A 13580-nucleotide genomic window follows, 5' to 3' on the forward strand; every position below is an offset into this window, starting at 1 on the left:
GCAAGAAATATACTCGAGTAATCGTTAAACCGGATTGTACTCAAATTCTTATTTTGACTGGAGAATATCTTTTCATGAATGCGCCCTTAAAAAAAGGTTTAAAAACATATATAGTCAAATGTATTAATTTTAATAGCTTTTGATGTACATGTAATATGGTAAAATGAGTCGAGATTGAGATTTGTCTTAATTGTTTTCGAGTTACTGGGGCCAGAACATAACCAGTGTTATGTGTAAAAATAATCTTATTTAAATACTTAAAGAAGAACGGCGCTCTAAATAACTGACGATCTCTGATAACATCGCAGAACAATAACCTTGCCCCATTACCTCGGGGAGTGGTGAGTTAATGATTATTTTTTTTCCATATTTTCAATGTTTCGATCTCGGTAAATTTAATTAAAGCACTTTAACATTCTTTTGAGGATGAAATCAGAAACATTATGGCAATTATCATTTGCAGAAGCTCTAGAGGACTTCCATATTGAAGCCAGAGAAACATTATTGGTAGATTCTCATTTGAAAATGGAACAACAACACTTCATAGCGAACGCCAAGAGTATTGTTGTTATAATAGTTGAAAAATAGGCACTACTCAACAACTTTTGAAAGCCAGATTTATTGACCTTGCTGTATATTTTCTTGCAAATTGTATGTGAAAACATAAGTACCATTTTAATATCTTGAGTTATGGTCGAGGTCAAGGTTAAAAACTGGTGCTCGGCGCCGACAACAACGCCAATGCTATGACACTATCTCATCATTTTTCTTCGAGAAACAGATCAGCTTAAAATATGCGATTGGGCAAACTTAAGTTTCTAAGTAAAACATTATGCTCTTGTTAAATTTCTAAACCTCAGGGAACAGAAGCAAACTATTTTTATGCTTTCTTAGCCTATTATATACTACATACATGTACACAGTAAAAAGAAACATCAGCTATTTACACCCTTATTTTTTAAAAGCTCACTGTGTATATAGTTTATATAGGCACGGACTAGATCCTCCCTACCTGTTGCACCATCCCACCCCTCTATAAATGGTTTATAGGTCCGTGATATAGGCCAGGAAGACGTACACATACGCTCCTCCCCGTGTTCTTACCGGAGGGATTTCATACAGAGACAAAGAGGATGACAATAACAAAATTCTTTTCTCCCTGGCCTTGGACATTTTAATACTGTAGAAGCTCACCAACTGTTTCCAGGGGATTATGATCAATACTCTGTCTGGCTAGCTAAGTTTAAATCTTATGAATGGAAAACACATTCAGATGGAAACCTGATGTCATCGTTACAGTTAGATGAATAGTTGAAAATGAAAAACAACTTTTTATTTTCGTTTATTATGTAAGCTGTATGCAATTCTTAACAATAATATTATCATCCAAAACAAATTGTGGTGACTGAACCCACAGACATGATTACCAGATCTGGTTTCTGATACGTTAATATTGTTAATATTCATAACGGTTCAACTAATGAAAAAATGGTACTGCGTTTCATCTATTATTGAATCAGCAATTTTGAGCATTGCATGACTATCTACAAAAAAAAGTTGCAATTATGGGTGAGAACATCCCTTGGATCAATTCCAATTAAAGGTTCAACGTATTATGAAATATATTAGGTTAATGCCCTGATAATCATGAAGACCTTCAGATTTAAAGTGACTCCCTCATGGTTTTTGGAAATTGCACTTTTTGTCCTAATCGAATTAAGTCCACAATTGTTAGCCCACAAATTTTATTGAAGGTCACTTTATAACAGCTTTGTTGTTGTGTGATTGGTTGATAGACATTATCGTGTGATGTTATCAATGTATTGTAAAAAGGTAAAAATATCCATCGCTTTGTATAGGTTCTGGTGGCCTAGAGGCAAAGGCTTCAGATTTTTTATTTTTTTCCAGACTTTATCTACGTGGGTATGCGTTCACTAAAACCGAACTAATTTTTAATACTACAATCATATTTTTCCTGCGATTTCGATATCATACAGAAAATAATGATGAAATAGTATTTTTAGTTGCATTACCTGGAAAACTGATTTTTGGGTCAAAAACCATGAGCAAGTCCCTTTAACAACCAGTGCACTGATGGAACATATTTCTACATCCATGAACCCCAATATAAAAACATTTTAACAAATATGATAAAAAGCATATTGCCTGTTACGGAAGCACCTAAAGAGACCCCTGACTCAGTGAGAGTTTTACATCATGATTATTTGCAATAACTAAAACATATAACTTCTCACGATCTTTTAATCAAATGATTCTTGACACATTTCCTTAGCCAGTTTTTCTAGTTTTTTCTCCGCTAAGGTCATCCCCTCTGAATCACAATATTCTTTTGCTTTAGACACCCAGTAATCTTTGGTGCGTGCGAAGTAGTCCTTGATTGCTTCATTAATGGGTCTCTCCGGCGCGTCACTGAAGTCAATATCCAGATCATCATCATCATCGTCGTCCGAGTCAGAATCTAAAAATAAAACAGTCTTTTATCTAGAATCCAACTTAATTCCATTTGTAACTACAATTATAAATATAATTTGAAACCTGTTACACAAGCAAATGTGGTAACCATACCTTTAAAAAGTAGGCCAATTTAAACCTAACTGGCAAAGTAGATTTTTTTATTTTCTAAAGTGAAAGATACATTTCACCACATTTCATAAGACAACATCACCATGTTTTTTACATGTACAGTCTCTGATGTTTCATTAGTTATGATGGGACAATAAATTAATTAGATTTTAACAAAATTTATTAATCATTCTTACTACAAAGCATGAGACGACTGTCTCCCAACTTTACACCGTACCAGGTACTGCTAATATATAGGAAGTTAACACAAACAAAAACATTTTTTTATTTAGCCTGGTTCCAAGAAATGTACTGGGCTTGTCGCTATGAATCAACTTTATCATACTAGTGAGTGTATATTCAAATGTAAATTAAAATGATTTTGCATTTCAAATTTCCCATGAGAAAATAGCATGCATATTTCACAAAATCAGCTAAGAAGGCATCTTGGTTCATGTGGTTGCAAAACCTTTTCAAGTTTTTTTTAAACAGACTATAGGAGAACTGGTATCTTATATTACCTGAGTCGCCTCCCTTGGCCCCCTCCTCCATCTCCTCCCCTGAGGAAGAGTCAGACTCCACCCATACCTGGAATACACAACAGTTCAGTATCTATCACTGGACATGGGGCCCATTTCAATACAAATCCTACCCAAGAACTGAAATAACTGTCATATTTTCATAATTTTCCTACATATTTGTGTGAATACTGAAATGGCTGTTGTTGTTTTTTTGTGTGTTTTTTTTTAATAGGCTTTATGTAAGAATGTCATTGTCAACATGGGGGGGGGAATGAAATCCAAGTAATCTTAAGTATAAAGCTTTAAACTACAAATTAAAACATGTGTAGTCATTTCTTTTTATAACTTTTTTTAACAATGGACTATTAAAACAGTAGGGCAGGCGCCTGATTTGAACGTAGGGTGAGGTATCCAAAAGTATTTTTTTAGGCCACTATTGTAATAATAGATGAGACCCTGGGTTATTTTGTTGAGACACTTCTTGGGGACTCATGGTTAGGCCTTCTTTGTGAACAAGTTCTGCCCTTCCTTTAGGAAAAATTATGACCAAGATCTAAGAGTATTTTTTACAAAATTGAGTGATATTTAAGAACTTTTCCATTTGGTATCTGTCAGAATATCTGATCCATAGGCCATGGAATGCCTAAAAAAGGCTGGATCGTATATAATGTACATTATGTAGACAACTTACTGATAAGTGCACTATGACTTTTGAAGTTTTAGGTTAACATTCATTTTTTGAAGCAATATAAGTCCTATGGCACTTACCAAATCTTTCAAGTTGCTCTCAATAATAGTGTTCCATTCCTCCATCTTGTTTGTATCCAGTGAGTACATGTCTGACAGTGTATACTGCTTGTCCCCATCTTCAAATATGCCTCCATAGAGATACAACACCCCATTCTTCACAGCCATAAGCGCGTTCATTCTTGGCGCTGGCATGAACACATTCACAGCCTGATCCTCCGACCCTGTTGCCCCATCAAATCCCTCCATTGCACTATTTTCACCACCCTGAGCACCTATTGTTACTTTAAACACACTTTCCACCCCTTGTTCGGTTTCCATAGAAACAGAATTTGCACCTTCTTTCATACCAACCCCAGAATTCTCACTTGTGACCCCATCCACCTCCATTCCAGCTTCATTATTTACATCCTTATCATTTTCAACATCACCACTATCACCCAAGTCACCTTCAGTCCCCTCTTTGTCAATAGCGAGTTTTCTTATCTCCTCCTCGCCCATATCCATATCATTTTCTCCCTCCTCTGATTCACTTCCACTCTCTCCATCTTCAACATTGCCAGTTTCATTCTCCTTCCGTCTTCTCCGCTTTTTCTTCTCAGAAGCAGTTTTCTTTCCTCTGAAATAATTTTTGTAAAGAAATAGTTCTGTGTAGCATGCTTTGTTGTATAACAATATTAAACATGTGCCTCGTGTTGATGATTTATTTTCTAAAATTACACATTTCCCAAAATATGTCGATCCGACGGACAACACTGGCAAATTTTGATCCGGACTGACGATTGCTGATCAGATATCGGTCAACTGTCTTAGCTTTTCCCCCCTCATAATGTGGTTTTAGCATTAATGCCCAGTAACTGGAATTTAGCATCAATGTATCAGAAAAACTTTAAAATTGCTACCAATCAAGTAACAAAAGAAATACCATAACCAACCCTGTGGCTTTATGATACCTTAACCTATTGTGAGTGCAGTTTAAAGCAAGAAAATCAGCCAGCTCAATACGGCACGTAAAATTGTTCATTCCTCACATGCTATTTGCCTACATAGTCAAAGCATACCTAAGGCGAGCATCAAACCAGCGCCCGGTGTCAAGCTCCAGAAAGTACAGCTCATTGTAGAACTTTCCATTCAACTGTTCATCACCCTCCTCCTGTCAACATTAATACAATTCCAATTAATTTTAATACATTTGTAATGACTGATTTTTTTTCAGCTGAAGGCAATGTGTCTCATTTACAATCCATTAATATTATGGACAGACGTCGTAAAGTGCTCCATGCAAACAAACTATTTTGTCTGTAAACATTGATACCATTAGAACCTGTTGCTTTCAGACCATATTAAAGGTGAGAAAAATGTTTGTCATAAGGCTAGGGGATTAAATTTTAACTGCATAATAATACAAATAACAAAAAAACAACTCGCAAATCATTTAGTAGTTGTTGACAGTCTCCTGGGGTTACTTTATATAAATGCTCTCAGACTTCTGACTATAATTCCTACATTTAGTATGAATTATAGTCTGACAATGAGGTTTAATGGTTGGTGATCTGCTATACTTTCATTGACCAGTGTACAATCTCACCTCGTCAAACACGCCCCCAAAGCAGACAGCCTTGTTACCCCCGACAACAGCCAATGAGAATCCAGACCTTGGAGATGGCCTTGACCCTGACTGTTTCACACTGATCCACTTCCACTTGCCTGGCTGTTCACCTTCTTTGACTTTGCCTGTAACATGGCAAGACAATGTAATACACAACTTTGAATGTTGATTTTATTACAAAATAGCTACTACATGAGACTATATGGTTAAAATTCTTGCATATGATACATCTGACATTTTCTACAAACATTTATAATAAATAATATTCAAGCAGTTTAGGCAAACGTGGCTTTTCTGAATCTGAGTCTTAAATTCAAACTCAGAAAGTCTGTGACATGCATAATCATATTCATACAAATCATATTCAAACATTTCAAAAGTATTGAACAACAGGTTAGTATCAAAGTCTTTTACATTGGAAGTAGAATACATCAGAGATCTGCAAATGTATCTTAAATGGTTTAAGAGTGACCAAGGGCAGATATACCCAAATTTTGCCATGTTAATTGTCGCTACATAGTAAGAAATGCTTCCTACCAAGGCAAAAAAATGGTTTGGTTAGGGTGACATCCTTTTCAAAAACAGGTAGGGTAGATAGGCTGTTTATTTTATTTTTTAATTACGCTTTATATAAGAACATTATTGTCATCATTGATGAATGTTAGAGTGTTAAAGTTATCTTCTGTATAAAGCTTGAAGGTTTTAAACTACAAATTAAGACACACACTAAAAAAAGTTTTTTTTACCTACTGACTATAAAAATGTATTTCCTTTCAGGCCCTAATAGCAAATACACTACAGATAACAATTTACCTTCAGGGGTTAAAATGAACATATCAGCGTGGATTTTTCCCACATCTACATCTTTTTTCACCCTTTCCTTGCTGTAACCACCATAAACAAGCACCTTGCCCTGATCAGCAACGGTTGCTAGGACACAGGCTGACCTTGGAGATGGGGCATTGCCATTGACTACCAGCTGTACCCATGTGTATGTGTCAAGGTTGAAGGCATATGCATCGTTGAAGTATTTGTAATCTCTGAAGAAAAAAAAACACATGAAAGCATTGGTTTCAATATTAATTTGATTCGTAGGAATATAAAATAAGATATTTCATCAAATTTTCCGTTCAAGTTTCTGCCAACAAAATCAAAACTGTTAACATTTGTAGGCCAAACCATTCGTGGGCAAAAATTTTAAAAAGGGAATGAAATATCCTCTGTTTGATATAAATGTGGCGTTAATACACAGCAGGTTGATGCCACTGTTTATCCACTTTTTTCGACAAAAGAGCCTACAATAATTAAAGCCAAAGTGAAACTGACCTGAGGTTGTCATGGAAACCACCAAACACGATGAGTTGTTTCTTACACTGCACCATCCTGTGACCACTGCGGGCTGACGGGCCTCCAGGGGCACTAAAAACAGAAACCACTGTGAAGAAAGTTATATCAACTATTGCTAAGGCACTCTCTTTTGCTTTATGTTGCACAAGTGTTGTAGGGGAAACCTAATAAAACCCACTTGTTCCACATGACCACCAAACTCACATCCTACCAGGCCGGGACTCAAACCCGGATCAGCTTTGTGAGAAGGGGAGGGCTCTAACCAGTGTGATAACCAGACAACCAAGTCTTAACTTACATATTCAAGGTAAAGACAGAAAATTTGGTGAAGTTGATATTTCTACAAAGACAGTCATAAATCCTTATGAGTGACCATTATTTTATGGACTTTATTACACAAATCTGTTTCAAATCTGGGCTCCACATAAGCACTGCTGATTACAATACCTCAATTTACAGTCAAGTAAAGGTTTCCAGTCTTACCTGACTTTTTCCCACTTTTTCTCCTTAAGAGAAAAGAGCCAAAGGTCCTTGTAATGGTAGAATTGAGACTGTGTGGGGCTGGCAAACTCCCCGCCAAAAATCCACAACTGACCCCCACTCTGCCGTACAGCAACAGCCTGTAAATATACATGTCAGCCCCTCTTGTACATCTACCATTATATGAAAGCAGTGGTCGATTATAAAGCACAAGCCTGCAAGCCCTTGACTGGATAGCATTTGCTGGGCTTGTACAAAGTTAACGCAGCGGATCCCATTAAATATCAAAAGCAATGTAAGGTTTCAGGCTTGTTGATCCTATTCAATCCTAGTCAAATTTCAATGACTGCAGAAGGATTTTATTGAAACCCAAAGTGTTAAATTTTCCAAAAAAAATTGTCATTTCTTATATTATTCCCATATATTTACAACATCAAACAGACATCTCAGAACACACATCAACCTATTCAATTGATAGATATTGAGACATCATCTCCTTTTAATGTATTCATCCAATATTGAGACACTTTAAGACATGAAGACAGCATGCCTGGACCAGTATTACAAAAGCATCTTCAAAATATTTTAACATAATTTATTTCACCTATTAAAGTGTATAATTCAGAATTGATATATTTCTTGAAAAAAATATGTCTTTGAAATGGTGTTTTCAATTTTATAAACTTGAGTTCCCATTTTTTTATTGCTGAATATATATACAATAAATGTAACGCTTTCTGTCTGTGGAATGAAACAGTTTAGGAAATTGTTGAAGTTGAGGAAAATGTACCAGCTTAACTTAAATATGGCCCCTGAAGGTACAGGGTAACTTACTAGTGAGTTACTTACCCATCATTTCTCTATCTGCCTGTATAGAATATATAAGGCAATCATGTGACATGCTTTGACCAATGGAGAGGCTGGAATTTACAATTGGTTGGAGGCATGATATATTACTGAACAGGTCATAACCCATCATAATTCTATCTCCATTTATAGAATATATCAGGCAACCATGTGACATGCTTTGACCAATGGAGAGGCTGGAATTTACAATTGGTTGGAGGCATGATATATTACTGAACGGGTCATAACCCATCATAATTCTATCTCCATTTATAGAATATATCAGGCAACCATGCAATCTCATTAGCGTATCGTCGTGAAACGTGTATTGGGGATCTGATTTTAATGAGATTGGCAACCATGTGACATACTTTGATCAATTGAGAGGATGGAATTTAGTATGAGTTAGAGGCATGATATACTACTGAACACCTTACCTGATGGGCAGATCTTGGGGGCGGGGCATTTGGGGCTGTAACTTTGAGCCAATCATTCTTCTTGATATTGTACACCAGCAGGTCATTGTACAGGTACATCTGTAACATAAAATCAATCAAGATGTGTTCACAAACACTGTTGGTTTGTTATCATCCTGTTGGTTTGGGCTGGTTTAAACAATTCTGATGATATTTCTGATACAGTTTGTTTAAAGATGAACTCTTACTCCCAAACAAGATTTACCACAATTAATACAGTTGTTTAAATATACGGAAAATGACGAAAAACGTTATAAACAATGGTTCTTATGAAGGATACCAAGTTTAATTTGAAAGAAATGTGCAGAAAACATGGCATTTCTACCTTATAAGATTATAGTAGATCGCAGTAAATCTTTTAGCATTCATCAATCATTTAATATGTTTGCGTTTTCAGCTATTAAATACATGGTTACAATCTTGTTATCAGTAATTAATATTTCCACAAATGCATTATTTAGTAGAAAGTTTAAGATTTATCACTCAAAATTTATGTTTGTTATACATGTGTATGTATTGATTTTGAATAAGAGAGGTACTTCAATTGTTTTTGTTGTAATAACATGGCAATAACAGTTCCCACAAGAAAGAAAAATGGATTACAGCAGTTAATTACATGCTTTTCAGTGGTTTATTAAAAAATAACAGTGAATTATATCCTGAAAAACTCACTGTTAGAATCATTGAGTTATAAAAACATTAGTTCACTGTTTCTATTATTCTTCCCATTTCCCTGTGGACGTAAATGCCCACAATTGCCCACAAAAATCAATGACGTCATCTGGGAGTTAGATTACATCGAGTATTATTGGTCCCAGACGTCATTTTGGAAAATTTAATGTGATATTCAAATTAAATATAGATGTGTATTTTTTTCTTTTGATGAGTTATAAGCATGAAATAAAAAGAATAAAATTGTCTACTGTAAAATTTCAAAATAATTCACCTCGTGAAATCGAAATATTTTACTTGTGGATATAGTAAAATATAACTCTTGGGGCTCACTTGGTAAAATATACTGCTATCTTATACTGAAACAAACAGTTATCTGCTATTTAATTTCCTTTAATTAGGCTAATGTTGAATGCTTTTCATAAAATTTAATAAACCCAATGTGTTCTTAGGTCAAAGATCTTAAGAAATAAAAATATTTTCAACAACTTTTATCATAAAAGGTGGTAAATGTTTGAACTTCATGCCATCATGTTATGTAGGGTGCATCAGCCACAGGAGTTGACTTTGTTACCCAAACTCCTAACAGTGCTTTTTCTCTTTGCTGTAAATTATGTGTTGATGATCGAAATCATGTGACCTCATTCAAAAAATTGTTTTCAGATTTTAAATTATATTTCGTTATTAAGATATCAAAAATTCATTAATTTCAAAGTTTAACATACAACAATATAGTAAACAGATGATAAAAATTTAAGTTAACAGCTAAAATTCAGCTATTTTTCGTACAAGGCAGATCACTACTTTGGTGAATAGGAGACTGTGTGTTACCTTGTTGCCTGTGAAATATTCCCCACCAAACATGATCAATTCCTCCTTGTCTGGATGGGCCGTCAGTGACATGCTACATCTGGAACACATACATATATAATTGTAAAAGGGGCACTGGTGCCAGTATGTTTTCCTTTATACTTTGTTCGAAGAAATATTTAACTTGCATTCTATTCAAATTTACATTTAATGAATGAAAATCTCAGTATACCAATCAATGAATATAGGGCAGATTGTTCAGAACTTTATTAAAGCTACACTCTCACAGATTGAACGTTTTGACAACTTTTTTATTTTTTGTCTTGGAACGAGCCAATTTATGCAAAAATCCATGGAAGCCAGGTATATAAGACTGCTGACAAAAACTTAGATCGCAGATTTTTATGATTAAGTTAAAAAATTGATGTTTTATGCATTTTTCTTAAACCGTTAGTAACGGTTTAAGCCATAAAACATCAATTTACGAACAGAAAAATGAAAATTTACGATCTGATTTTTTGTCAGCAACCTTATATCATTGGTTTGCTGATATCTACGCAAAAAAATTCCCTTTCCAAGACAAAAAAAATAAAACAAGAAACGCCGCAATGCGACGAAAACAGGTTTTTAATGATTGTCAGAAGAACTTCAGCCTGTGTCTGTTTTTCTATTTATAGAAACAGTGACCTTGACCCTAAGGACCCCAAATGCAATCCATTGAAAGGTATCCATAAACTCTTCCTTTATACCAAGTTGTGTCAGGATATGTCAACCCTTACTTCAATTATTCAGTTTCAACCGTTTTTCTATTTTTAGTAACAGTGACCTTGACCTTGAATCTAGGGACCCCAAACGCAATTCCGTGAAAGGTATCCATAAACTCTTCCTTTATACCTGGTTTGGTCAAGATATGTAGACCCTGACTAAAATTATTCAGTTTCAACTGTTTTTCTTTTTTTAATAACAGTGACCCTGACCTTGAATCTAGGGACCCCAAAATGCAATCCCATGAAAGGTACCCATAAACTCTTTCTATAGATCAAATTTGGTCAAGATATGTCAACCCTTACTAAAGTTATTCAATTTCATAGGTGAGTTTGACGCCGCCCGGCCGCACACCCGCCGCCCGAAAAACGACGTTCGCCATTCTAATAACCAGGTTTCACTATGTGAAAACCAGGTTAAAAAGTTGTAAAAATGGTAAATCTGTTAGAATGCAGCTTTAAAGTTAACAAAGTTGTTAACTTTTTCATTGTCAAATAGGTTTGAGACAACTGTTTTAGCTGTACTTGTTTCATTTAACTATATGAGCATATCATCAAATATTTCATGCTTAAAAGTTAACAATTGCCCGTCAATCAAATAGTTAACTTTAACCAATTTCTGAACAATCGGGCCATTATCTGCTATAAAACCCTTTTGAAAAATAAACAAAATATAAAAAACTTTAATAAAACTTAATAAAGATATTTAATTCAAAAATTTGAAGTGTACCTTGGTGAAGGTGGTGGACATTTCTCTTCAATAACCTGTGTCTTTCTGCGGTCTTTTTCTTGGAACTCGGCTATCATCTTTTCAATATCATCCTAAAGGAAATTCAACATGTATGCTTCTTAAATAAACATAAACATAAGTAGCAGTATTATGACAAAGAGGGGCAGCGGTTAAGACTGTTATGATAAATATTTCTCTACTAAAAAAAAAAGTTTTCAATAAAAAGTATTATTTGTCATTTTTTACTGTTCATAATTAAATTGAAAGTAAAAAAAGAGAAACAAACAAGTGCATGGCTTGGTATTAACTGTTAAGCCTTTTTGGTGTTGGTAAAAACAATATCTAAAAAAGAAATGCAAAATATTAATAATTATAGTTCAGAACAGAAGATTTACATCTCATTGCCACATAACACAAATACAAACATTACACATACAATAAATAAATGCATAATTACATTATTATGCATTAAAATGTTTTTATATATAAAAATATATATATTACCTCTCCTTTTTCAGCAAGCTCTTTTTTGGCTCGTTTGTTGGCTTTTTTCTCTGTCTTTTGAATGGTCTTCTCCTTCCCTGCTCCCTTTTTCTCCTTCTTGTTTTTCTTTCCCATACTGTACTGTGTCTAGTTAATTTAAAGGTCAAAACTATATTTAGAAATCTTGAATTTGTTAAAAGGGATACATTAACCGTTAAGTATATACCATCCTATTGACAGGGATAAATTCATGGTTTGTAAAATGAACTTTTTACATATATATTTTATTAAGAAATATAGTGTGGCAATTCATTATTAGTGCCAAAACTAAGATAATGACAGCTGGAACCCTTCAACAAATGTTAATATTATATATGCTCAAATATTGTCTTTGAAGTCCACAATTTTAAAAGTGAGTAATATGATTCAGCAAAAGGCTGTAGTGTGATTGGTCAATTGACATTTATCATGTGATGCTACCAATGTTTTCTGAAAGGTTAAAAAAAGCTCTAATGCACAATGAGTCCTTGTGGGCTTGTGGATACAGTATCAGTTTCTTTTTTTCTTGTCAGTATAGGCATGGGTTCACTCCCCAATACAACCAGGGTTTTTTATACTTTTCAGTTTCGGTGCCAATGAGTAATATATATATATACTGTATATATAATTACAATAAAGTGTATTGAAATGCATTACTGGAAAACAATGGGTTTTTTATGAAAACACATCAGGGAGACGCTTTAAACAGAGCTACATTAATGTATTATATTTTAATTAATACCACAGATATGATAACAGTACTGAAATAGTGAATAAATACAATAATTATTGAAAATCATTTCATTTAAAAAGGAGAAATTTCCTCTCCACGTTCGTTGGGTAAAACTCGTCAAACCTAGCCTAACCCCTCTCTTCTCATACAGAATATCGAACCGCAAAACAGTTCTCAAGTACACGTCCTAACATACAAACGCGAAAACACATGACAAAGTTAAATTGAGTTAAATATAATAATTGTCAGAACATGGAAACTTACTGGTTGTCTGCTTGTATTTATTTTATTATAATTCTAACTGCTCTTCCTATCAATGTAGCTTAGAGCCGTAATATTAGTGTAAATTTTGCGTTGCGCAACTTCCACCGTCGATGCTATTGTCTATCTCAGATTATTATACGACCTCTTAGTGGGCATCACAATTATTAATATACTGTACAGTAATGTAAAGTAGCTCGACTACCGTAAATTGGTCGTTTTAGGTGATACAACATGGCGGCGACCATGCAAAAAAGTTTATTGGAGGCTCTGGATGCGATTCGAACACATGAAATTGAAACGACAACTCGTTTTTTGTCATGGTCTTCGCCTAAAGGATTTGGAAATCTTGGTAATGGTTTTAATATTGCTCTAACTTCGAGTTTATAGACGAAAGTCAACAAAGGAGAAACACATTTTTGGTGTCTATCTTGAAAACAAATTATGAAAATTTTATAGTTGAAGCATAAAAAAGTGGT

The 13580-nt window shown here is 34.4% G+C and overlaps 1 protein-coding gene across 1 annotated transcript; it reads right to left on the reverse strand.

The window, feature by feature from the left end:
- Positions 1–1336: 1336 nt before the first annotated feature.
- On the reverse strand, positions 1337–13580 carry LOC128245156 (kelch domain-containing protein 4-like). The gene is made up of 13 exons (XM_052963405.1): positions 13105–13580; positions 12090–12215; positions 11586–11677; positions 10113–10191; positions 8571–8669; positions 7291–7427; positions 6787–6879; positions 6274–6500; positions 5440–5585; positions 4913–5004; positions 3873–4470; positions 3105–3171; positions 1337–2479 (listed from the first exon to the last, which is right to left on the reverse strand). Exons 2-13 carry the CDS (start codon positions 12201–12203, stop codon positions 2262–2264), a joined length of 1962 nt encoding a protein of 653 aa, XP_052819365.1. The 5' UTR covers positions 12204–12215; positions 13105–13580; the 3' UTR covers positions 1337–2261.

Source organism: Mya arenaria, chromosome 8 (genome assembly GCF_026914265.1).
Source record: "Mya arenaria isolate MELC-2E11 chromosome 8, ASM2691426v1".
NCBI lineage: Eukaryota > Metazoa > Mollusca > Bivalvia > Myida > Myidae > Mya > Mya arenaria.

Excerpts from the sequence above, each read along its gene's own strand:
- LOC128245156 (XM_052963405.1), bottom strand. The coding sequence starts at position 12,203 with ATGGGAAAGAAAAACAAGAAGGAGAAAAAGGGAGCAGGGAAGGAGAAG. Across the intron at positions 6,880-7,290 it reads AAAAAGTGGGAAAAAGTCAG|TGCCCCTGGAGGCCCGTCAG; the intron begins GTAAGACTGGAA and ends TTCTGTTTTTAG. Across the intron at positions 3,172-3,872 it reads AGAGCAACTTGAAAGATTTG|GTATGGGTGGAGTCTGACTC; the intron begins GTAAGTGCCATA and ends TGTGTATTCCAG.